At 39.8% G+C, this 26,928-nt stretch overlaps 1 protein-coding gene across 5 annotated transcripts in view; it reads right to left on the bottom strand.

Moving 5' to 3' along the window:
• LOC140468888 (protein unc-13 homolog C-like) overlaps positions 1–26,928 on the bottom strand; it is a 587,121-nt gene that overhangs the window by 355,077 nt on the left and 205,116 nt on the right. For 2 of the 5 annotated variants that reach the window (XM_072564955.1, XM_072564957.1), the window contains exons 1-2: positions 15,823–16,476; positions 1,278–4,563 (exon numbers count right to left, since the gene is read on the bottom strand). The exons of 1 other annotated variant lie outside the window; for it this stretch is intronic. In XM_072564955.1, coding sequence (XP_072421056.1) covers positions 1,278–4,278 — 3,001 coding nt within the window. In that variant the 5' untranslated portion in view covers positions 4,279–4,563; positions 15,823–16,476. Of the gene's footprint in view, positions 1–1,277; positions 4,564–15,621; positions 15,660–15,822; positions 16,477–26,928 lie in introns of those variants that run through there. 2 more of the 5 variants (XM_072564956.1, XM_072564958.1) reach the window with 2 other exon arrangements.

Below are 26,928 nucleotides of genomic sequence, written 5' to 3'. Positions count from 1 at the left end.
GACATACTGTGAGTAAGAGTGCACAGTATTAGATTTCTCATCAAAGTACCTATTGTAGTAATGGCTGACATTACCAATACAGATACACAGGGATTAATAAAAACCAAAAGGACTGTGGATGCTATAAATCAGAAACAAAAAAAAACAGAAGTTGCTGGAAAAGCTCAGCCAGTCTGGCAGCATCTGTGATGGGGAATCAGAGCTAACGTTTCAGGTCCAGAGGCCCTTTCCTTACAACTGAGGTTCTGAGGAAGGGTCACTGGACCCAAGACATCAACAGAGGGATTAATGGTGCTTTTGTATCTCAGCAAAGAATGGAACAAGAAATAAATATATTTTTACAAATTGTAAACAGATCAAAATACTTGCATTAAAGCTGGATTTTAAGTTCTAATGTACTGAGTATCCAAATCTTTAAACAGTTAAGTTTTGTACAATTTCCCACACAAAAAAGAAGAGATGTAAAGCTCACAACATTTTACCAGAATCATCAAATCATTAATTATTTGAAACCCAATTACAATAGAGTGTGTGCTGCACAAATCAGTGAGACCCTTTCCTTGTCTAAGTGCAGTACTTATAGCAAAGATGAACTATTAATCCTTGTGTTGTAATTGAACGTTGTAAATTGTCTTGAATGCAAGTGAAAATAATCAAGAGTTAATGTTAGTCAGGGTGACAATTATCGCCTACTTCTTTGACAAAAGTAGTTCATTCCACACAATTAACATGGGATGACAGAAACACTTTCACAGTACAACAAATCCAAAAAGAATAGAAAATCCAAAAAGTAAAAGAAAACGCATGGGATAAACAGGAGTTGCTATTTCTGTGCGATAGTGTAACATATAAGCAAACGACCACCTACAGAGTCAGAATTTCACAAAGTAACAAAAATCTGAGTTCATTTCTGTCTTATTTGTTCAATTATAAGGCTAAAGCCTAATTTCTGGGGACTTGGCTTTCAGTGGGCAGTCAACAGCAAGTTACCCTATCTTTCTCTTTCTCTCACATCTTCTCACCCTGAACTTCAATTATAGCTTGAAATCCAAAGGGAAATCCTTTCTCTCCCACTGCCAGCAGGATGCTGGGCACACCAATTAGCAGTGCACATGTACCTTAACTCAGGAACTCAGTAGAAAAATTCAAATCTGGATCTTGCTATTAGATACCCAATACATTGCACATTATATTTAACTTCTGACTTTGGTTAGGTTCCCCTCTGCATTTCAACAAGTGTTATATTCAATTTATTTCCAAACATTTAGCACAGGTACCTGCAGAAAGAATCCTCTCTTCCATTTCTGCTACTTGTTGTCTATATGCTTTGCAAGCAGCTTGTTTGAATGTGGGTCTTATCTTGACTTTTTTTGGAACTTCAGGACATTCCTCTGAGATGGTTTGAGTTTCAGATTCTCCTGATACACTCTGATGTTCATCTTGTTCGGGCTCTGCTGAGATGACAGCTGGGGGTTCTCTCTCTTCATCATTGCTTGTCTCATAAGGGATCTCATAACTGTCGCCTTGCAAATCTGGGGCTGTAAATTCTTCCAGACACTCAGGTGACAAGACTTGCTCATCGCTTGACTTGGGAAATGTTTTATTTTCCAGTTTTGCAAGCACTTCCTCCATCACTTCAACATAATCCATTTCGTTTTCCCCTGCCTGCTCACTGTTCTCATCTTCCTCAGCTCTGTAATAATAGGGTTCATAGTACAAGTCTGAATCGAGGGTAGTGCACGATTCATCTGCTGTGGATTGAGACAAAGTCCTGAACCGTCCCATAAAACTGCCTCTTTTTCCATCCTCACTCAGACTTTGGGTACTTCTGGAGTCCATTTTATTCCAAACAACCTCTAAGGCAGACTTAGCGCGTTGAAGTGACGATCCAAATTTTTGGAAGCTGAATCCTGTATCCGAGAGGTCAATACTCAGGCGGCTATGCCAGGATTTAGCTGGCACCTCCATTGAATCAGTGTCACTAGGAAGCTCACTCTGACTGCGACATCTTAGCGAATATCTATTTTGATACTGATAATTATCACTAGGATATGAATCACGATAGGGGTCATATGTGCTTTCCCACTGATTTTGAGGTTCCCTATCAAAACCAGAACATTCTGAGGTGTCAAGAGTTGTATCGAACATTTCTTCTTCATATCCTTGGCCAACAGCCTGGTAATTTGCATCAAAGTCCGTCGTATAGTCTAAGACATTTTGCTCCGACGGGCTATTTAATTCGGATGTAAAAACATGCTGTGAGGTGTCTAGACCAGAGTCTGTGCCTTGTTCTAAATGTTGCCATTCTTTCCATGGTGAAAGATCACCTTGCAAAGACAACTGAGAGTCACTGTAATGACTTCTATCACCAGAAACACAAAGCATTCCATTGCTCATGCCACTATCAGCGTTCTCTGTGTTCTCTACTTCATTTTGTTCCATATAATGTTGATCTTCATAGTCATACTGCTGAGTACCCACATTGTTAGCCCAGGTAGCTGCTGCTTCTTCCTTACCTCTTAACCAAATGTCTCTTTCTGAAGATGATACAACTGAGGCACCATCAGCTCTGATGAAGTACTGATTGTCCGTAAAATCTTCAGAGTAAGATATTGACTGGCAGAGTTTAGAAAAATCAGATTCTGAACGGCTGAGTTTGGTCGTAGTGTAATCGTTCTGGAGCCACGAGGGAGCCACTTCATTGTAATAAGGTTCCATCTGTTTCTGGGTCTCTTCAAATGGAGACGAGTGAAGGCTGTCATCAGTACATAGCTGTGTTGAATCTGAATATGAGCTGCAAACTACAGTTCTGTCAATGTTAACAATGTTGTGAGATTCTGGGCCTAATTTTGAAGCAATGGACACTTTCTCAAAAACTGTTTTGGAACTCAGTTCAAAACTGTGATTGTTTTGGTCCTCCTCCTGATCTTTGTCACTCAATTCAGGTGATGTCAGCCCATCTCCTCTGGGCTCCTCCTCTGTGGTTGCTAACTTCATAATCATACTTTCGTATGTCTGGGATTTTGATGGAAGTGAAAATTCCTTTCTGTCCTTCACATCAGAAAAGATCTCTGTAGAAATTCCAATGCCTGAGCCTTTCAACTTGTAACATTTTTTAAGAATTAAATCCCTGTTTTGGGGACTGTCAAAATATACAAGAATGGGACGAGGCTTGGCATTGGCGCAGTCTCTTTGTTGCCCTAGTCTGTGCACAAGTTCAATCTGAACAGTTTTTCGTGCATCTGTAAGTCCTAGTTTCTCTTCTATAATTCCATAAATTATGTTTTCTGTGTTTTCATGCAATTCTTCAGGCACGTTAATAAATCGTAGACTTACATTATTTCCTTGATAGTTCATTTGTCTTATATAATCATGTATATCTCTGGTTTCTCTTCTGGACTGCACAAATCCTGAGCGCAATTGTTCAATTTCCGTTTGCACCACTTCCACGCTACTGGAAATTTCATCAATAGACTCTTTCAGAGCATTGACATGTCCGCGTAGCTCACATAACTCAGTTTCTATTTGGCTTATCCCCTGAAGCTCCTTAAAGATCATTTCCATGACATCATGAGTTTGACTAATGCAGCCAGTGGAACTGAATGCAGGTTCTAGTCCACTCTTTTGCTGCAGACGTCCAGTTCTGTCCAGGGATTTGCTTCGAAAGCCAAGAGATTTCTTCCATGTGCTCATTTCCGTATCTGAGGAAATACACTCTTGACTTTTCTTCCATTTGCGAAGCTTACGCAATGCACCAAGTCTCAATAATGTCCGATCTTGATCTGAGCTTCCATCAGATGCAGCCAGGCTGCTGACACTCTTCCTATTTCTCCTTACTGGCATCGTGTGCGATTTATGATCTTTTATTTTCTGCGAAGCACTTATTTCGTTCAATAACTCAGAGGTGCCACTATCAACAGACCACAAGTCTGGACACAAATTGTCATTATTTGATGAGCTAATATTCTTTTTCAGCCCGTTTGCTATAGCCACTCTGTAACTTAATGTAGGAGAAAGTGAATATTCTGTTTTTCCTTCCTCGTCTTCAACAGATAAATTATGGGCAGATTGACACTTAGCTATTCTTTTGACAGTGGTTTTCAGATTTGTTGAGAATTTTTGATTTCGTGCCGAATTAGCTTGCAGGTGTTTTTGTACTTTCTTATCTAGATTACTCTCTTTTTTCCTTGTCGTATTTGCTGGTTTCTTAGTAAACATTCCTTTGTAAAACTTTAAAAGGTAGACCTGGAGTAGATTCTTCAAAAAGGAAGAAATCATAGGGAAAGGCAACAAGTATCACTGATTCCGGTCAAAAACCAGGGCAGTTGCAATCAAGCCAGCCATACATTTCTCAGAGTGAGTGTGTCACTTTCAGCAAAAGACACATCAACAGCATCAAACCATATGTCCTAGTTCTTAGCAAGAAGACAGCATTTATAGGCTGTGAAAGATTAATGCAGATAATTGTCAGAACGCAATCACAATGAATTTGTATCAGATGCAGCTAAAAGTCCTGGGGAAAGGGCAACAGCGCCGAACAGGGTGGAGATCCCATGTCTGCCTCTGTTACAGAAAAGAAGGTATTAGCATTGAACGACTCAGAATTTTCAACGATGTTGCTTTAGCATTCAAAGCGAACATCAACATACAATGCTAGCAAACAATTAACTAGCTATGGCTATTAAAATACAAACATACATAAACATATTAAAATGCCTTTTGTGGTCAAATATTGCAGTAACAGTCTCATCTCAAAACCACTTGTTCTTTGTGAAACTAATGCAATTTAACTGAGAAAACAGTACACTTCAGTTCCATTTTTTATTATAAACTCTCCACTCCAAGTTGTATGTAGTAGGAAAACTGAGCATGTAGCATTGCATTTTTTTTTATTCATACATCTTCACTCTATTCAATTTTTTTCCAACAAATTTTGTCATCACTATGCACAGGCCACTTTTCTAAAATTATTCACAAGAATTTGACTCATTCAACACAGCAATTCTTCTTTTGAAATGAAGAATGCATTATAATAGATTTCATATATACTCCATTCATTGCAGTTTTATATTTATACTTAACATAGTTTGCTGATCGTGCTTTGACAAGCACAATCAGAATGAACTGCAAGGGGCTCCGATATTGTCTGAATTTCTTCATTTGAACAGCGGACATTAAGAATACTATACAAAGATACTAGCTATGAAGAATTACAAAGATAAACAGTGTGGGGGAGCTAAACAAACAACCTAAATTTAGATAAACTACATGCTTCTGAAAGTTCTCAGTTTCAGCATTCTAAATTAGTGGAAGGATTTTCATCAGTGAGAGGGGAAGCAGAGATATAGAAATTCCCAGCTCAGCCTGCTGGTTTCAAGAGAATAGTTGAACCTCCATATTCATTCTGGACTGAGAGCTCAGACATCCATTACATTGTTGAAATAGCTGAATCCCCGGGAAACAATTGCTTGATTGACAGCTCTGTCTCTCAAAACTCTTTTGTCAATTTCACAAAGTTCAGTGAGACGAGAAAGAGAGGTTTCAAGTGCTTGCAGTTTTGGCTATTGACGATTTAAGGATCTGGATAATTGACCATTTTATTGACCTGTACTGAAATGAAATTGTTTAAAAAGGTAGAACATTGTGAATTAATTACTTTTCTAAAAACCGTAGTGTTACCTTAGAGTCGTTTGTTTCTATACAGTGGAGAATGTATCATAGTATAGAGTATATGAGGGTGATGGGTGCTGTGTGGGAGACCATAGTTTAGCATGAGGAGCATTGGCTTTTTTACTTTTTTAAAGGTGCCCTCACCCAGATTATGATTCGTGATATCTCTCGGTGTTATGCACCACAAATCCTTTAAAGTTGGCCCAACACCATTAAAGTATGGAGGACTAGCAGGTGTCTGTCCCTGCAATGGAGCCAGCCAGGTCAAGGATGGAGGCTGTGAACTTATGAGCCAAACCAGCCTGAGCCCTTAGGTGGGCGGCACGGTGGCACAGTGGTTAGCACTGCTGCCTCACAGCGCCTGAGACCCGGGTTCAATTCCCGCCTCAGGCGACTGACTGTGTGGAGTTTGCACGTTCTCCCCGTGTCTGCGTGGGTTTCCTCCGGGTGCTCCGGTTTCCTCCCACAGTCCAAAGATGTGCAGGCCAGGTGAATTGGCCATGCTAAATTGCCCATAGTGTTAGGTAAGGGGTAAATGAATATGTAGGTGTAGGGGTATGGGTGGGTTACGCTTCGGCGGGGCGGTGTGGACTTGTTGGGCCGAAGGGCCTGTTTCCACACTGTAAGTAATCTAATCTAATCTGATCTAATCAGTACTGAAAATGAGAAAACTCAAGCATGTGGCCAGAGATCCCAGAATCTGATCTTGACTGCAATTTTCACCCCTTCACAAAAATGTCCCCAATTCCATGGAAATCCAGCCCAGTGTCTCACATTTCAACCTCACACTTTTACCAATTCAAAGAAACATCACAGTTCCTCTCCCCCAGTGACCCAAAAGAATCTGTAAAATGTTAATACTTTAATCTGTTTATTTACTTTGAAATCTGTTTCACTGTTGTATGTAGTTATGTTTTTCCAATGCCAAACTAAAATGAGTGCTTAGCTCCTCTCCACGCAGTGTCACTTTTATTTATTATCTGAAGGATGAATTTGTAGTCAGTTTTAAGTTACAGTTAGCCTCACAAGAGAAGATTTATCAAAAAGTTGTATTACTCATTGTTTAGCAATCTCAGAGTTGCAAGGGGAAATATTCTCAATGTGTCTTATTTTCACTTTTGACAGAAAATAAAAGTAAACTATTCAAATCATGGAAGTACAAACTTTGACACTTCAATTACCACACAAAATGCTAAAGGTGCATCATGGGTAGAATCTGTTAAATCATTGAGCAACGTCTTGAGCTCACTACTTTTATACGTTTCAACATATCACTAAAACAAACATTAATGTTCCCATGAAAATGCAATTTAAATAACTAGTGGAGAGGTAAATACTTAAAAACACAATGAACTCAAACAATTCATGTTTTAATGTTATTTTTTCCATCACATTTTAATTTATAAGTTCTCGCCTTCTCGTTCCTTACAAAGGATCTTTAAAAGCTTTCATTTTCTTGCTTCCTCCTTTATTTAGTACTCAACATTGATGTAGGTGATGATAATTTACTAAAGTTGTGGGCCCTATTTTAATACCAGCTGAATAATACGATCAAAGTCAAGATCATTGATCAAGTATGCCTCAAAGTCCCAGGATCTAACTTGGGTACATTTTGGATGTAATGCAGTTTACTTTCTGTTGAACAAACAATCTCAGTTGGACAGTAGTCGTGTCCCTGCCTCTGAAAATATTTAAGCTATTTGGTCCTAACTATTGACAACTGTTAGAACTCACATTGATGTGGTCAGGGTTGATTATACTCAAAATAAGCAGAACAGCAAGATTCCAAGAATCTTTTTACAGAGACAAAACACCTGCAAAAAAAAATTAGTCTAAACACAAATGAGAGCAATGTTCAGCCAGTTCCTCCTAAATCTAGGTTGACAAAAATGTTATGTTTTTATATTTTAAAAATCCTATTAGGAGTCATATATTCTATGTCTTTCTGTAGAAATGTCTGTTTCCATAGAACACCTTGCAAGAGAGGGCAGTCTTTTTCATAATGGTAAAATGCAATGTTCCAAGTTGGGTCTCTTCACTACACAGCAGCACATTAACCCTAGAATTGAATCTGCTGCTTAAACATCAACATTAGCAAAGGATTCAAGTCCATTTTATTAGCTGGAATACATAATAACTTCTTCAGTGTCACAGAAAACACAGCTGATAAAAAATCACATGTAAAATATAATTATTTTCTTTAGAGATATCATTCAAGTTTCAGAACACTACATCCTTTTACTCAGAGCCATATGAGGTTAATAAAAAGTCACACTTCAGTGAACTGTTTAACTGGTAATTGTGCAAAATTGTATGAAAGAAAGATGATTGTGTGTGGGGAAATGTGTAAATGCTAAGATGATGCCACTAATGTTTTGATAAAAAGGGAAGGAATGTGTCATGGTCATACTTGATATGATGGTGTTCATTTGCATGCGATTATGTATCAAGTCTTTAAGAAATATACTGTTATTACTTTGTAGTGCCATGTTAACCTCCGTAGTAAGTAAGTAAAACTGCATGAACAACAGACTTCTTTCAAGGCTGCTAATGCTGTTGTATAACTGACTAATGTTGTTTCATTGCTATGAACCTGGTCTTAACAACTTCTTTAACAGCATCATCCCACAGCATGGGTTTGAGAGTAAGATGATCCTATCAAAGGTGCAAGGGTAGGTGCGGGAGGTGTGTGGGGAGAGGTGTGTGGGGGTAGGGGTGGGGGGGTGGGGGGGACAGTCCAATGTTTCAAGAGCAGGCCACTCTCACAAAGCACATGTGAGCGTTTTCAACATGTGGAGCCTTTCTTCAAAATGTCTACAGAGCAATGAAGGTCCAACCCAATAATGTCAGAATCTCCGTTATTATATTTATGTTCTAGAAGAATGAAGAAGCTACGCAGAAAATAATAACCTTTGTGAATTACTGAAGCCTGTGACATCTTGATTTTCATAAATATGAATTGCAGTATGAATTTGTAGGATTTTCTCCACGTTTTGTGGGAACTTATTTCTAATGACTTCAAGTAATACAGTACATTATTGCAGGGCAAACTCGGGTGTACTAAGATATGCTTCAAACTGAAATGACCACCTCATCACTACTCTAACCATTTAAAGGGTTATCAATGGGCAAAATTAAATAGTACTTTAATGTTATTCACCTGTCTCAATTGAGAGACACTTCAATTCCTGAGACAATTCTTTTATTTTTTGCAACACCAGGAAAACTTAACAATGTTAAAACATGAAATTATAAGCATATTTTTTTAATAAAGCATGACACAAGTTTGTTTCTTCCAGTCCATGCATTTTAGCTACATGTTGTTTAAAACAATTTAGCTACTTTAAATTTGTGTAAAGTGTTGTTAAATAAGAATTCAGTCTATGAAAACAAATTCTATCTTACCTATCAAAATGTACTACTGTCTGTCAATTTTCAACAACACTGAGATTTGTTCCTCTTCTAATAAAGTGTTTATCAAAAATAATTTTGATCTGAAAAGGCACATAATCAAAGCAAACCACCATAAACAGACTGAGCCTGCATACTGTATTAAGAATGTTTTGGCTTACTGTCATCAAGAATTTAATTTCCAATGTAAACTTAAATTTAATTCTACGCATGCAGTTAATATAATTGTCAATCCACCTGTAGTTTCTTAAGTTCAGGTACGAGATAGCATATCTCAGGGGTTGAATCACTACTTAGTACCAGACTGCAACTCTTAAAGAGAAGGTTACTCCAGTAGCTGCATGGGGTGAAGCAGGTTGCAAGAGCTAAAGACTGGGGAGAAAGTAGAAAGATGATACAACAAGCCAAAGAGTCTGTTTCAAGGTTGTTGGGAGATCTTTGTGCAAGAGATGCACACGGGGAGTCAGGCAGAGATAAAGAGAAAGAATAAAAAAAAGGAATTGTTTTCCTTCAGTGAGTTAGGAAGCATACAAGAGTTGAGAAGTCAGCGAGAGAAATAGGCAATACGGCAAATGCCTCCAATCTGATCCCAAGAACCTGGATGTAGCTCAGAAAGAAGTCTCATTAGTGGCCAAGGTGGGTGAAAGCATCTTCAGATGCTACAAGCCTAACACACTGCTCCATTCATCATTGATTATGCATCAAACTCTATCAGTCTTGGTACATGTTATGGTGTTGTGTCACACCACCAGTATGTCAGTAAATCATTAAAGAGACACAATCAATATATCATCATTGCACAGTAGCATGAGGCCTCAGATGAAAAAGGCCTCATATTTCTTCTTAGCTCAGATCACTTGAAGCATGATACTCAACTGGAAGTGTGCCCCTCTGAACATCTTAATATTAGACAAGAGCCTTATGTGCTTGAGGAATGAATTGCTTGCACATCATAGTTAGTTGTAGTAAATAATTCAATACCACAATATCCATGCCCAACATTGGGTATTTTTCCCTGATGTAGCAATCAGATGGACTCCTCATACAACGTGCCTTACATTTTTGGCACAGCCTCCATATACTCTGCCCTGAAATGTACATCTCCCAGCATGTATGTCCTGCCTGCTATTGAACTGTAACAGGCATAACATGCAATCAGTTTAGCATCACACTGATTGATGCATTTCGCTCCTTCTTGCGGTACCTGGTGACTGACTCTAGGCGACAGCAGCAGAAGCTGAACAGTGGAGTGCAGACAAAGCTGCAGACGTTCATCTTCAGGGAGAAGACGGTGCAGGACATTCGTGAAATGGTAACCACTGACAACCTGCGTAAGAATGATGGCACTTCACCACCTATAACCCTACAGCTCCAATCTATTTCACGGCCATCCTCCGGGCTGTTATCATTCACAATCTGCAGATGGTGTAACCTCTTGCTTCCCCGGTCCTATTCCAGCCGTTTTACTTTTGTGCTAGGGCAGTTTCCACTCAGTGGGTCACAACACCCAGTGGGAGTACAAGGCAAGACTCTGGGGCTGCAAGATGCAAAGGAGCAACAGTTTCTGTGGAGCTGGGACTGAGTGTTAACAGTTATTTGGCCCCTGTAAATCCTCTTGTTTTTTTTCCCCATTGGTGTCTGTGGCCTGACCGATCTTTGAAATGTGATTGTTGACATGTAGAACAAAATCTTCAACGGTGGGGTAGGCTTGTTTATTGTTGTTCAACCTTGCAATTTAAACAATTCCCACCACCTCAACCTTCTCCCGACATCAGACCCTGCTCCCCTCATGCAATAGGTAAAATCAACACCTCTGTGAAATTCTTCACCAAAAGAGCGATAGAGGTTGGGGCGTTAAGTCTCATGGTATGGTGGAACAGACCTGATGGGTGAATGACCCTTCACTGCTCCTATGTTCTGTGGTTTTATGGAGAGAGGGGTCGTAGAGGTTATCCTTTAGAGGAGTCAGTTTAGCACTATAAAGGAATCCTATGCCTGTGTTTTTTTTAAATTTCAGAGTTCCAACATCCACAGTACTTTGCTTTCATATGAAAGAAGTGCTGGGCAAGTTGGAACAGAAAGGGCTATTATTTTTATTCACTCACAGGTATTTGGGTGTTGTTGGCTCGGCTGACATTTATTGCCCATCCCTAAACACCATTTATTGCAATTAGATACACATTTCAGTAGCTTGCATGGCCATTTCATTTGTGGCAGCTTTTATTCCAAGATCATGAACAAGAGGATTTTGTGATGGGCTGTAACTGGTGAAAAACAGGGATCTCGTGTTTAATTCACATTGAATGATGTTGCTCACAAACACTCCGTATGGAATGACAACCGCTTTCTTCTTTTCTTCCTCCTTTTCCGGAGGTGGTACTCAACTCACATTGGCAAGAGCTGGGTCCTCACAGTGACTAGGTTGAGAGAAGTTTATAAGATTGTGAATGGTATGGGTAAAATGAAAAGTATGAGGCTTTTTCCCAGGAAGGAGGGGTCATTTACCAGGGAACACAGGTTCAAGGTGTGGAGGGAGATTTAAAAGAGATGTGTGAGGCACGTTTTTCACACAAAAGGTGTGGAACGTGCTGCCTGAGGAGGTGGTTGAAGCACACACAATCACTGCATTCGAGAAAGCACCTGGCTGAATCCATGAATAGGAAGGGAACAGAGAGATACGACTCCTGTAAGTGAAGACAGTTTTAATACGGAAGGGCAAAATGTGTCGGCTCAGACTTGGAGGGCTAAGGGCCTGTCCTTGTGCTGTGTTATTGTTTTTTGTTGAGGTGATTTGCGAGAGTTTGTTCCCAGCAAAGTGTTTTACCTGGTGTGACAATGTCTATGTCTTCTCCTGTAACTTAAGAAACTGTGGTTATTGTAGTATTGAAGAATCCAACTGATATTTATTACAACAAATTATGTACAAATATTACATTGCTCAGGCACATAAGTGTCTGGGCTAATAACAAGCTATTCAAATGCAATAGAGTATTATGTTTTTGGAGCATGCTTTCAGTGGAGAGTCATGTTTCAAATGATCCATTGTAGATGGAGTATGAGATCCATACACCTTCAGGTCACATACAATGATACAGTGATACTATCTCTTGCAGGCAGTTTGACACAGACAGTCTGACATAATATGACAGTGGTTGAAACAGACCACCAAGGACTGAAATACTTGTTCCAGTGAGAAGGGGTTACACTCCTCCTGAGTGGTTGAGACAGCATTGTTTCAACTTCCCAATTACTTGGTAAATGGCATTCATTGTCTGAGCATAACTCAGATATCAGAGTACTGGTATTTGGACTGTGGAGGAGAGTCATTGGCTAGATGTAGAGTGGATAGCCCTCATCGCCTAGAAACCATTTTCAACTCACAGCCGGTAGAAGAAAGGCTATTGGAACAACAGACTGATGCATGGTGAATATATTGTGACTCTACCAGAAATGTAGGCACTCGCCGACAGAATATGCCGCACATGGTCACACACCCAATGTGAGCGGCAACATTTGTGGTTTCATTATTATTCCATGGTTGGGAGGTGCCCCTGCCTAAGCCTCAAGTGGAGAGACAAAGGCACTGTGTGCATCCTTCCCAGCAGACATGTGCACACTCCTCCTGCTTCTGCTGGTTCAGAGAAAAGTCGACACGATCCCTCTCTTTGCATACAGAATATCTCCCATACTTTGATGCTGCAAATGGAAGATGAACTGCAGGATGTTAGCTCTCCTCAGCAGCTGAAGATCTGCTGCCAAGAGACTGCAGAGTTTGGTCCGACCTCCTTGGTGAATCACAGACACACAACACACTGGGCCTGCAATGGGGAAAAGTGTCCTGGAAGAAACCTAGATGAGTTAAGCTGCCCCTTGGGAGTCCTTCTTGCCTTCCTTCCCTTCGTCTGCTGATGGCTTTGCTTCTTTGTTACCACTGCATCATCTCTGACCTGTACTGTAACCTAATTGTCCTTAACTTTAGGCAGCATGCTGGCTGAGTAGTTATCACTGTTGCCTCACAGCACCAGGGACCTGAATTTGATTCCAGTGTTGGGAGACTTTCTGTGTGGAGTTTGCACATTCTCCCGTCTCAGCGTGGGTTTCCTCCAAGTGCACCGGTTTCCTTCCATAGTCCAAAGATGTACATGTTAGGTGGATTGGCCCTGCCTGTAATACCCAGGGAGGTCCAGACAATGGTAAATGCAGGGTTAAGGGGATAGGATGGGATGCTCCTCAGAGGATCAGTGTAGATTCAATGGGCCGAATGGATTCTGTGATTCCCATGCAGAGTGTTACTATAGTCCTCATGATTCAGAGGGGAATGGCATGCTCAGAATCCAGCATTAACTCAATTCACAAACTCAAACAGTGTACTTGGAAACTAATAAGCGACTAACCTACAAGTTGTTGATGGTGTCTTTAAATTGTACTGCTGTAAATGTTTAAAGGGGGAGGGGGGGGGGTGGTGTTACCAAGAGCGGCAAGCTCCATAATGGTGGGTCTGGCATCAAATCAGCATTCGACGTTGACTAACATCAAAAATGCCTACACTGCATGCTTCTGGCATGCACATGAAATGCCCATGCTGACGCCCACACCAAGCTGCTGTTTGGCTGCAGGCCATTGCCAAGGCTGGCAGAAGCTGTACAATTGCCACAAGGGCTTTGGCTGCTTAGATCCAAACCTGACAGCCATACCAGCTTGGGTTGTCAGGAGCACATACCCGGCCAGTCAAGAACAGGATAACATTGTTGCCGAGTTCATTCTGAAAGGTTTAACCTCTTTAGACGTGACCACCATTTCAACTGAAGAAACTGCATGGAGATAAGATCCCAATGAGTGGGAAGAGTATGGTTAAAATGATTTTCTGCAACATACTTGTTCACAAGCCAACATCCAAGTGTTACCCACTTCCAACACAAATCTCCATGAACGAAGGCTTATATAAAGAAACAGTTTGTGATCTGAGCTGCTGCCAGAGTGTCTTGCTATAACTGTTAGATATTGAAAATAGGGCTGTTTAATTCTCAACATGCTGTGAACTGAATTTGAACTCTTGGAGATCCATGTTCAATGATGCAGCTAAGTCACAGTAGAAATTATTATTGGTGGAAATATAGGAAGCACACCTAAAGTAAATGCTATACACGTTGCCTAACAATGACTTGCCATCACTTCTTTCACCTGTCCAAACAGTAAAGTTATCACTGGAGCCAGATTTTCATCTTCATTGCCTGGACTATTTGCTCATGGAGCTAATTAGAGAACTCTTTAGAGAATCCACTTGGTTTTCATTCAACTGATTTCAAAGGAGCAGTTTCATTAAGTTTCATAACAAGATGGGGCGGTCCATTCTCTCTCTCTAAAGTTGACAATTTGTCCGTGCATTTTTCTTCAACATGGAAGCTTTACTGATGTAAACACTACAATGAATTAATTTGATGTGCTTTACCGTGATAATATTCATTAAACAAGTGTGTCTTTTTTTCTTCAGCGGGCAAATTCCGAAGTTTGCAAAGAAAGGCAAAAGGGTGCTGAGAAAGTGACATCATTCCATCATCAACTCAGCCTGACAGGATTTGTTTAAAAAAAACACTTTTTTTAAGTTGAGAGGGAAAAATCGTAAACTAACAACTTAATCACACAAGGTTCATACTCTAGCACTTATAACATAGAATAGGAGGAACTTTGTCCAGCAGTTAATACAGCAGCACTCCAGCCCGAGACCCAAGACGGTCTAAAAACAGAGTTGATCAATCCTTCTAAATTATGGAAGGTCCATCAATTTAGGAAGGTCTCGTCAATTGTCAGACGGAAAAGATCTTGTATAAACATGTATTAAAATGGATTTATCATTTTCCTTGCTCAAATTATGCAAGATACAGGATTTTGGCATTCCTTGGGTATGCAAGGTTTAACAGTCCAAATGTAGACTCTACCTCAGACCAGATATTAGTTCTTAAACTTCACAAGAAGCTCGACAGACATGAAAGGAAGGTGTTATTTTGCATAAAGACTTGAGGGAATCATGAAGCTATGTCTTAATTTACATGATATAGCTCACATGGCATGTTGTTATGTTTAAACCTTCTTTAAAAAAAGAGCATCGGAATGACAGAGCAATAATTAAAATTACTTTTAGATGCAAAAATAGGAAGCCCTCGGTACTAAGCAGAAAGTGCAGGTACCAACTGCATGAACAACTGTCGAGCTATCTGAATAGTAGTAGTGGAAAAAAAAAGATCCAGCATACATTTTAAACAGGCTGCCTGTCCGTGGCAATGTTGCAGGCTGTTCATGCTGAAAGATTAATCAGGACACGGGAATGCATAAAACAGATGTACCACAACGTTTGCATGCCTAGTTGTGAATTCACTTAAAATTGCTGAATTACACAGCAAAAATGTAACACCAACATGGTGGCAATCAAGAAATTAATGTATTCTTCAGCTATGCACTGAACTACAATCTTACAGCCCCGACACTAAAACTATAACATACATTATATTTAAAGCTCTGAGGTATCAAATGAGATTTACTTACATTAGCAGTCCACGATTTGGGTACAACAGTTGATGCTACTATTGATTTAAGCAGAACAAAAGACAAGACTGAGCATCTTTAATAGTATTAAGTTGTGTCAAGCAGATCGATTGAAGCACTTTGAAACCAGTTGTGAAGAAATACATCTAAAATTAAGTAATTTATACATTATGGATGCAGAAGAAACTGAAAGAGTCATACCTGTATTTTTCCAGATTTGTAATCATGAATAAAATTACCCAGCAAACAAAGGAATATATGAGAATTTTTCCTTCAGTGCAGAAATACAAAGCAAAGAGCACACGTTTGATCTCCCATGCTTAATGAAAAAGGAAATGCTACAACAGACGGTAGAGCCGATCCAGAGTGCTTCAACTCAAGTGCGATCAGGCATACTGGTACCCTGCAATGTTAGCTGTTCCTCTGAATTCCAGTGGTTTCCCTAAGCAGCATTAACTGCATCTTTACAACTTGCTACATGTAGTAAATTGCCGTCACTATTCCCAAACATCACCTGAAGCACAATCTTCCCCTCCGCTTCCTTTCACGCTGCTTTGGCGTAGCTTTAGCACGAGATTAAGAGTCGGTGTCCCTGACAACTATTGAATTGCACAGCTCTCCTCAGCCACACCAGCCTGACAATCCTATCATCGTGTGCATCAGCTTCAACTTCACATAGCAACCTTCTTTGTGCCACAGCTTTATACTCTTCTGCCCACATTCTGAATGGCACGGCCACAAGTCTCTCTCCCCTCTGGTAACGTGTCTTCCTGCTTGGAGACAGTGTGAAATGAGCTCACCACATAAGAAAAACAAACCCTGCACACAGATATTACACATGCAACATTGTCACAGACCCACAGCCGACAGCAGATGCATTGCTTGCTGCAATACTGATAACAGTGCGAAGCTCTCCCTTAGGCTTGGTGAGGAAATCTGTTTGCCAGGATTGTGCTGTACCTGACCTTTCATTTATCAGCTCAACGTGACCTATTGCAGCAACCATATAACCATTTTGTATAATAGGGTGCAGTGTATAGCAGATTATTACTTTGTTACCTGAACTGATGATTGCTCCAACATATAATAAAATGTAAAATTCTTGCACTTTATTCCAATGTAATTTCGACCCAACTATTTGTCCAATATAAACAATTAAAGGATGAGCACAACACAATAAGATGCAGCTTACTAATATCATATAATTCAACAAGAGAATCACAGTTTCCAGTTTCTTTTCCCAACAATGTTGTAAACTAGTAATTAAGGAATTAAAACATGCCCGAATGAAGTATCCACTTATGCATAATTATTTGAAAATAACTACTTCTTAATTATGTTGGAGAGGATTCAGGAAAATTAATGAATATCTAATGCATTACATTTTAGAAACTGCAATAACAAGGATTTACAGAGATGCTATGTTTCAAAAAAACTTTCCGTGTATAAATTGTCCAAAGAACCGTCTAGAATCTCACTCTCCAAAGACTCAGCAGCAGTTTGCTGACGCCAGAAGTTCTGTCTTCTATACTCTTATTATGATGTGGCATTCAAATGAGTAAGTTTACAATATTTCATTCCAAATGAATATAATTGTTCTAATAGCAGTTTCTGCAGGTTTTAAATTAAATCATCTTGCTGCAGAATTTGTCAGCAGCACCACGTGTTTTTTAAAGAGTGAGACATTGTTGACAACTCATGGTGCACACCATTAGTTTCCTTTGGTGCTTTTAGCTCAGAAACATATTTTGAACTGAAACCGGTTGCAAGTGAGCATTGATAGCACCAATGACAAGGATGACAACAAGCACCCAGGAGCAATACTGAAACAATGAGATGTAACGATTGAGGAAGGAACAGTAAAGTCGGAGTAGAAAGAGAATTCAAGTCTACTGGGAGTATAGATAAATAAGGAGACAAAGAGAACATTGGACTAAATTAGAACATTAGTGTGACAGAAAGGAACTTGAGAAAACAACATTAAATTTGAGATTTTTAAAACCTCAACAAACAATTGACTACTTCTAGAAATGAGATTGAACACATTTTTTTCCTACAAGTTGAAAGTCGCTGCATTAACATTGCATTTTTAAAAAAAGATACTTACACTCTTGGTTGCTAGACTTGATTTTCTCTTATAAGATTAAGGGGCAATTAATGAGCAAATCCAGCAATTTTCTCAAGGTAATGGCAGAAGCTAAGAGGTGCCACCTGTCCAATGTAAGTGACAAAGAGGCATAAATTGACCAGCAAGCTCTGGACATTTGCAACGCCTGCATTGCCAGCTGATTTGCACAGTAATATCAGCATGTATTATCAATAACATTATTTTCCAGAAAATCTAAGGAAATAAGATTCCTAAAGCTGCTAATATCATGACAGAATTCAGACAAGTTTACACTAATTGTACTTAATCATTCACTGTTTATTTACTGTGCTCCATCCTTTAAAGTATTAATCAAAACGCAGAAATCTGACTTCCTGTGTACAGTTATGCACAGTACATAATAGTATTCATCTCTTATATAATTTAAGTAGTTTATGAACTGCAGTGTCAAGCAACTAAGTTGCAAAAAGCATCATCATAAATATGATCTATTGAATCAGGATTTCTTGAAGAATGAAATATTCTGCTGGGAGCTACTGTAATTTTATGTGGATATATTGAGAACCACATATTGCCCACATAAAAAAGTTTGCTCAGCAATAAAATTAATTACTGAAAGAAAGCTGAATTTCACTTGCTTTATTAAATGTGTGATATAGAACACTACAGGGGACATCAATTCAAATCATGTCTGTAATTCAGTCTATATATCAAACACAGTCATTGAAGAGAAATTATAATTTTCAAAATTACTACAGAGACCTGAAAGGACTCACTGTGAGGAACAGCAAAACCATTTAGTCATTTGAGACTGTTCCACCAATTATACTGCTTTCCACATTTCTTTTATATAGACAACCAAGTATCAATCACACTAATATACCCTTACCACATTTCTCCAAACAATGTTACTTACAAATAAGCACGTGCAGATTCTGTTTCTCTACACGGAACACACTAATACAGCATCAACCTTGACTCAGTGCTAACGCTTCCATTTTTAATTCAGATGTTCATTGGTCAAAGTGCTTTTCCAGAAATTTAAGCACATAACATACATTGCCGTTTGCACAACTGTGGGAGTGTAAGGCCATCATATGTTTGTATTCTGGATTAGACATTAAAACAAAGCACATTCAAAGGGCAGGGGAGTGGTTTGATTCATTCTGACAAAACATCAACAACCTGAGGCCAAACTATTTGTCATTTAATCTCTCACAGACCTTTCCTTTTGTTCTGAAGAACCATCATACCAGACTTGAATCGTTAACTCTGTTTCTCTCTCCACAGATGCTGCCAGAGCTGCTGAGTTTCCACAGCAACTTTTCTGTTTATGTTTCCCTTTTGTTCTTCTACCCAGTGCCCATTTCCACTTATTCAGATTGATTGTGTTTCCCGATTTCCCAGTTCTGTTGAAAGGTCCCTGATCTGAAATGCTAACTCGGTTTCTCCATCTCCACAGCTGCTGCTAGGCTGGCTGGGTTAGCGCTTTTTGTTTTGATTTAGATTTCTAACATCCACAGTAGAGTGCATTTTAAAAAAAAACTCTTAACTGTTTATGAAAGCTTGTGAACAAATTAGTTGATTTTTTTTCCAACGGTGGCTACAATGAAAAGTATTTATTGTTCTGGTATGTTCCAAGAATGTGAAAGTCGCTTTTTAATTGCAAATCTACTTCCTATCAGAAGTTTTCCTCCTGCTTATAGTGTGGGCAGGTTTGGCCAAAGCTGGCAAGAACTGAAGCTAAAGGCACTTAGGTCAATACAAGAACACTACTGGTCAACAAACAGCTAAAGCCCATAGTTTAGGAGAAGATTTGTAGCTCGGGTGCTCAAGTTGTGGTTTTGTTCGCCGAGCTGGGAATTTGTGTTGCAGACGTTTTGTCCCCTGTCTAGGTGACATCCTCAGTGCTTGGGAGCCTCCTGTGAAGCGCTTCTGTGATGTTTCCTCCGGCATTTATAGTGGTTTGTATCTGCCACTTCCAGTTGTCAGTTCCAGCTGTCTGCTGCAGTGGCTGGACTAGAGGCATGGCACTCATCCACAGATTCTATCAATAAGCACATCGACGTGGACCCAATATACTGACCACTGCAACAGACAGCTGGAACTGACAACCGGAAGCGGCAGAGACAAACCACTATAAATGCCAGAGGAAACATCACAGAAGCGCTTCACAGAAGGCTCCCAAGCACTGAGGATGTCACCTAGACAGGGGACAAAACGTCTGCAACACAAATTCCCAGCTCGGCGAACAGAACCACAACAGCTAAAGCCCATGTCGAGTAAAAACAATTTGTCACTAACACTAGAATGCATTAATGGTCCACCCCAAATGACTTGAAGTGATTCTTCCTATGTCTACATGACGTACTAAGCTATTTTAGAGGAGTAAAACCGATCACATCATGCAGGACATGTTATCTAGCTACAGGACCTACCATATCTGCCACAACGTTGCCTGAATCCCAGTTTCCAGTTTCAGTTTTACACATTCAGGCTACATTGATGAGCCACACTGGGCATCCATGCTACAGTACCATATAGTAATGCACATGTGTCTGTTTAATGTAGCAAACAGACAAATGTGCTACACCCACTCACAGATATATCTGCATGTACTTTCTTGGAACTCAATTTAACTCCCACTGACGTGTACTCGAGCTCCTTGTTTGCATGTAGTATTTGAACTGAAAGCAACTACATCACAGTCAGCTCACAGATAGACCTTTCGATATGATGCGCCAAGTTAATACAGTGGCATAAAATCTGTTTGGTAGCTGTCCTAATGGAAGAAACAACTTTTCCTCCCAGTCTTCACCTCTCAGAATGTGAAGGTGAAGTGTCAACACACAGTCCTATCCAGGCGTTCCAATGTGAACCAAAAACAACGGCATCATATTATTTTCATTTGTGGAAGGGTATCTGGACCCTGGAGCAACCTTGGCACAATGTCATGGAACTGTACATCACAGAGTATAAATACCACAGTGTTAAAGTACACTAGAAGCAGCATTCTGGAAAACAATTGAGTGAGATTCTTGGGGAGGAATTGAGAGACTGTGGACGTGAACATGCAGAGATCATTCTTATCTAACATACCAGAGCCTGGTATATCTATGATTACTATGTATTTAGTATTAAAATTGAATAAATTGTGTTCGTTTGAAGTCTAAGCCTGAAAAACAGTCCTTGACTTTGCCTTTTCCTCAACCAATCTATAAAGAGCCCAAACTCAGTATGGTATGAAACTACACAACAGAAGAGCTGGCTTTTATGTTTCTATATTCATAGAACATAGAACAATACAGCGTAGAACAGGCCCTCGATGTTGCACCGACCTGTGAACTACGCTAAGCCCATCCCCCTACAGTATCCCATCATCATCCATGTACTTACCCAAGGATTGTTTAAATCTCCCTAATGTGGCTGAGTTAACTACATTGGCAGCCTGGGCATTCCACGCCCTTACCATTCTCTGAGTAAAGAACCTGCCTCTGACATCTATCACCCGTCAACTTGTAGCTATGCCCCCTTGTACAAGCTACCGTCATCATCCTCAGAAAAACACTTCCACCGTCTTACCCTATCTAATCTTTTGATCATCTTGTATGTCTCTATCAAATCCCCTCTTAGCCTTTTTGTTTCTAATGAGAACAGACCCAAGTGTCTCAGCCTTTCCTCATAAGACCTTCCCTCCAGACCAAGTGAAATAGATTTGGTAAACATCCTGGTAAATCTCCTCTGCACCTTTTCCAATGCTTCCACATCCCTCCTGTAATGGGGCGACCAGAACTGTACACAATATTCCAAGTCTGGCCACTCTAGCACTTTGTACAGGTGCAGCATGATATAGCGGCTCCGGAACTCAATCCCTCTACCAATCAAACCTAACACACCATATGCCTTCTTAACAGTACTATACCTGAGTGGCAACTTTCAGGGATCTATGTACATGGACTCCAAGAACCCTCAGCACTTCCACACTACCAAGAATCTTTCCATTGACCCAGTATTCTGCCTTCCTGTTATTCTTCCCAAAATGAATCACCGCACATTTATCAGCATTGAATTCCATCTGCCACCTTTCAGTCCAATTCTGCAGTTTACCCAAGCCCCCTGCAACCTGCAATGCTCTTCTACACTGTCCACCACTCCACCAACTTTAGTGTCATCTATAAACTTGTTAACCCATCCACCTATACCTGCGTCTAAGTCATTTATAAAAATAACAAACAGCAGTGGTCCCAAAATAGATCCATGTGGCACACCACTAGTAACCAGATTCCAGGTTGAATATTTTCCATCAACCACCACTCGCTACTTTCTTAGAGAAAGCCAATTTCTAATCCAAACTGTTAAATCACCCTCAATCCCATGCCTCTGCATTTTCTCTAACAGCCTACCACGTGGAACCTTATCAAATGTTTTACTGAAGTCCATGTACATCACATTATAGCTTCAAGTTTTATACAAGAGTTTCATGACAGAGGAAGAACAAAGTCAAACCATGGCCATTCTCAAGACATGCAGAGATCGTCAAATCTATTTGACTTGATAACTTCACAAGGATTTCCATCTGATAACTGAACGGTTAGAAATTCCCAACAATTTGCTGAGATCTGGAAATGCCATCTGTAGAGTTGAAGAAATATAGTAGAACGCAAAACAAGAGGAGTGACTACTTCCCTGAGAACTGCACTCTTTCTGAATTAGGTGTCTCAATTTCTTTTCCTAATAGTACCAACAATTTTCTGTTTATATCTTACTCTTTGCTTTACATTCCATTTCACCTTGTTCTTTTTTATGCATATTTCACTATTTCTTCAAATCCCTTCATACACTCATTTGGACTCATTTTCTGCTATGCTTCTCTAGATTAACATTCATTTCCTAGTCATTTCCCCCCCCAACATCTTAGCATCATTTGCCGACAAGGATAAATACTTACAGTTAGTGTCTTTATGATATAATAAATGCTATTTCCAACACGAGTACTGAATTATTTCAATAACTCATGTTTTGTTTTACTTTATCCCAGGAAAAGATCATCAAAATCAATATGAAAATAGTATTTTGCATCAGCTGGTGCAATTCCCTGTTTGAAACCAATTTGAACAACTAATTTGGCATACATTTTGATGTAATAGTGTACAGAGTTTAGAAAGGAGTTTTTAGCTTCACTGAAGACTTCAATAAAATAAATAAAATAGAAATGGGGGCCTTTTCTTTTTGGCAGGAGTTCAAACTTGACATAAACTGCACTGTAGTTTATTGAATCTTGCCAAAGAACATCTCTAAAGGGAATAAGGTGCAACACAGATTAATGTTCCCCAATCAGATTCTAGATGCAAATCACTTTTTTATATCATGCTAAATTACAGGTTAATGATGCAAAAGACTCACTTGACTGCTAGCCACTATTCTGCTAAGCTGGCAGAAGTCCAATAAACTGAGGACCGGAATACAGAAAGAATGCAGAGCTTGGTTTTACAAAGTACTAATTTCAAAACAGAGGAACTTACGAGTAAAGTTTACATTACTGGTAACGCACACATTAAAGCACTGGATAGGGGAGTAAAACTGTAACGTCTCTGATTCATTTTACGAGTCGGAACAAATGGGAGACTTGCTGCCAAAATACCGACAAACATCTAACTAGAACCGTAGACAACCTTACAAAAACACGATCACAATCCCGATTACCACTCAGTTCATGGAGGTGCTGCTGTCTATAGTATCAGGATATCTTGTAGAATTAAAGGTAAAGTATTCACAAACTAGTGCAAGGCCTTTCAGTAAGAGATTTTAGTTGGTCATGAAGTAACACAATTAAAGCTATTTACATCTATAACTTAAATGGGTTAATTGAAGTTAAGTTTATGTGAGAAAAGTGAATGATCAAAAATTGCAGGACGCATACCAACATGTGTCAATTTGAAATGACATGATACAATATAAATTCAGTACTGGCTGTGATTATCTGCATGTTTGCAACTAAACTTTTCACAGCCCCCTTATTCTATTTTATCAAAGTTTCAACAGTACTTTTATGAAATTCTACACAACCTAAACAATACTAAAAGGAGACAAGTCAGTGGAGTATTACACCTTGCACTCCTCAGAATTAGGACGCAAAATGAACTTGAATAAAGGGAGGTCACTTCTTACAGCATAAAGGCACTGCTAGGTCAGGTGCACAGTGGGATATGTTTGCATGTGCTAGAGGCTACAATTATGAATATACAAGACCCTATTTCTACAGTCAAAAGGATTTTGCACACCTTTATCATGGCAAGGGTTCATAGAGCCTGCCAATCCCTGCTGCATTTCCATGGCAACACCCTGCCCAATCAGAGTCTACCTGCTTAGTCCCTGAGAGCTAAGATTGATCATTAACTGTTCTTTGCTGCATCTCAATGCTAAAGACGGCCTAATCAATCAGCACACTTTTCTCATGCCATATAATTTGCTGTCTGTATTTTTCCAAATTTGTTCCTTGTCTCCTAGTCATGATGATTACACAGTGAACAGCTTCAACTTCATGTCTCTTTTTATTGATATTTAAGTTAAGCCCATAGTAAGCCCATAAGAAATAGGAACAGGAGTAGGCCACTCAGCCCCTCGAACTTGCTACACCATTCAGTTGGATCCTGGCTGATCGGACGTTCCTCACATCTACCTCCCTGCCCAATCCCCGTAACCTTTGATTCGACCAAACAATTGAGAATCTAGCTCAGCCTTCAATATACACGAGGACTGGGCACTGCCGATACCACCCCACCCTCCCAAAAACTCCCTCTGGCAAGGAGTTTGCAAAGACTCTCAACCCCTTTAAGAGAAGAAATCCATCTTATCTCAGCATTAAATTGGTGCTTCTTTATTCTGGAATTATGCTGCCTGGTCCTCAACACTCCTCTCTGCATTTACCCTTCAAGCCCTTTATATGTTCTTATATGTTCATGTCATTGACTTCAGGAAGCAGAATGAATGACACACCCATGAATGTATCAATGGTGCTGAGGTGGAGGTGGTTGAAAGCTTCAAGTTCCTTGGAGTATATATCACCAATCTGTCCTGGTCCTTTCATGTCGACACTACGGTCAAGAAAGCACACCGATGTCTTTACTTCTTCAGGAGGCTGAAGAAATTTGGCAAGTCCCCAATGACTCATCAATGTTTATCGCTGCATCATATAAAGCATCCTATCTGGTTTACTATGTATTTGATTTGCCTAAGACTGCAAGAAATTACAGAGAGTTGTGAACACAGCAGAGTCCCTAATGAAAACCAACCTTCCCTCCATTGTCTCTATCTATACTTACTGCTGCCTTAGGAAAGCAGCCAGCATCATCAACGACCCTTCCCATCCCAGTTATACTCTCTTCCATTGGGCAGAGGATACAAAGTTTGGAAAACACTTACCAACAGGCTTATGAATAGCTTCTTCCCTGATGTAACGGACCTCTCATATCTTTCTTTTTGCCTTCTCTGTAGCTGTAACTCTATATAGTGCATTCTGTTCTATTACCCTCTTGTACTAACGTAAGGTATATGATTAGCACACAATAAAATACTTTTCACTGTATCTCAGCACATGTGACAATGACAAATCAAATCCAAGCTGAGACGGCCAAGAGGAGGAATCAGGTTAGGAACCGTGATGACGTTGCTGAAATAATTGGGTGCTGGAAAATGGGGCGGGGAAGGGAGGGGGGGGAGGGGGGCATGGCCACAAAAATTAGTGTAAGGAGGAGGAGGAGAATGGACAATAAAATGCTTCACACAGGATGGAGAAGTGAAGGAGAGATCATTCATGATAACTGTTGTGGGGTTGAATGCAATTGAATTAAAGAGGAGATACCTTGGATACTATAGATTCCTGTTCAGCTTTTGCCTCATTCCCACTTCAGATCTTTGTAATTGGATTCCATCTCATCCAAATCACAAATATAATGTGCACAAAAGCTCTTTTTTCATCTGCATGATGCTCGTGAGTGAGATAATATGTAGATAGGCGAGAGCAAGCATGTAGGAGAGAAATATTTCATTTATGATAATGTGCTGAATGAGCAATTTCCCTCAACAACAAACCTCAGGGACAATCAAGCCACATTGTTCAGCTGGTGCTGGGCCTTCTGGATCAGGGCCTCTGTTTCCATCCCTTGCTGACCTGCTCACTTGCTGTTTCCCCTGAACAGAAACTCAAACGTAGACAAATACAAATGTAAAATAACTGTGAATGCTGGATGTCTGAACACAAATGCTGGAAAAAAAACTCAGCACAAAACAAAGCAAAGGAATATCCCAATGAGAGCATTCACTAAAAGGAGACAAAAGACTGGATGCTGCAGATCTGTAAAACAGAAATTGCTGGAGAAACTCAGCAGGTCTGGCAGCAGCTGCCACAGGAAGTCTGTGATTCAATGCTGCCAGACCTGCTGTGTTTTGCCAGCAATTCTTGTGTGTTTGAGAGCAATTCACACCTTATTTAGAATGCCCTCTGTTTATATCTATGTCCCTCACTTTCTCCAGCTCTTGCATCATAAAATCTTTTGTTACTTAATTTCATGTGGTCTCTGTAGAACTGCTGTCTTCCTGCCCACTCCCCTACTCTTACATTTCCATCTTTTTTCAGTTCTGATTAAAGGACAGTGACTTCAAATGATAACTGTTTTTCTCCACCTGCCAGCTTCATCCAGGAGTTTTCCTTCTTATTTTAAAAACACAGACACTTTCAAAGCACTTTTAACAGAGGAAATTATGGACTTGGTTCCCAAGTATTTGTGTTTCTTAACTTGAAAACGTCTAGTGGGTTTTTAATCATGGGCTTAGACAGCTGAACAAGGTCAACACGGAAAAAAACCTCCAAGCTGCTCAATTCATCCAGTTACATTTGGAAAGAGTGGCTTTTTGCTATCGGCATTATTGTAGACTTTTATACGGTAATTATAAAAGCCAATTACTAGAACCCAAAAGAAACCTGATTGCCTGATATTACTTGCTTGTATGATGTGTTTCAAATTAGTTTGAATCTAATAAATTTATGAAATACTGGAACAGCAGAAAAGTACAAAAGGTTTAATGTCCACACATTTCACTCATCCAAAAAGGAGAATACTTAGAGTCATAGAGACTTAAAGATGTACAGCACAGAAACTGACCCTTCAGTCCAATTCGTTCATGCCGACCAGATGTCCTAA

Source organism: Chiloscyllium punctatum, chromosome 48 (assembly GCF_047496795.1).
Source record: "Chiloscyllium punctatum isolate Juve2018m chromosome 48, sChiPun1.3, whole genome shotgun sequence".
Taxonomy (NCBI): Eukaryota; Metazoa; Chordata; class Chondrichthyes; order Orectolobiformes; family Hemiscylliidae; genus Chiloscyllium; species Chiloscyllium punctatum.
Note: the sequence above shows the minus strand (reverse complement) of the source record. Positions and strands in the feature narration are given on the sequence as shown.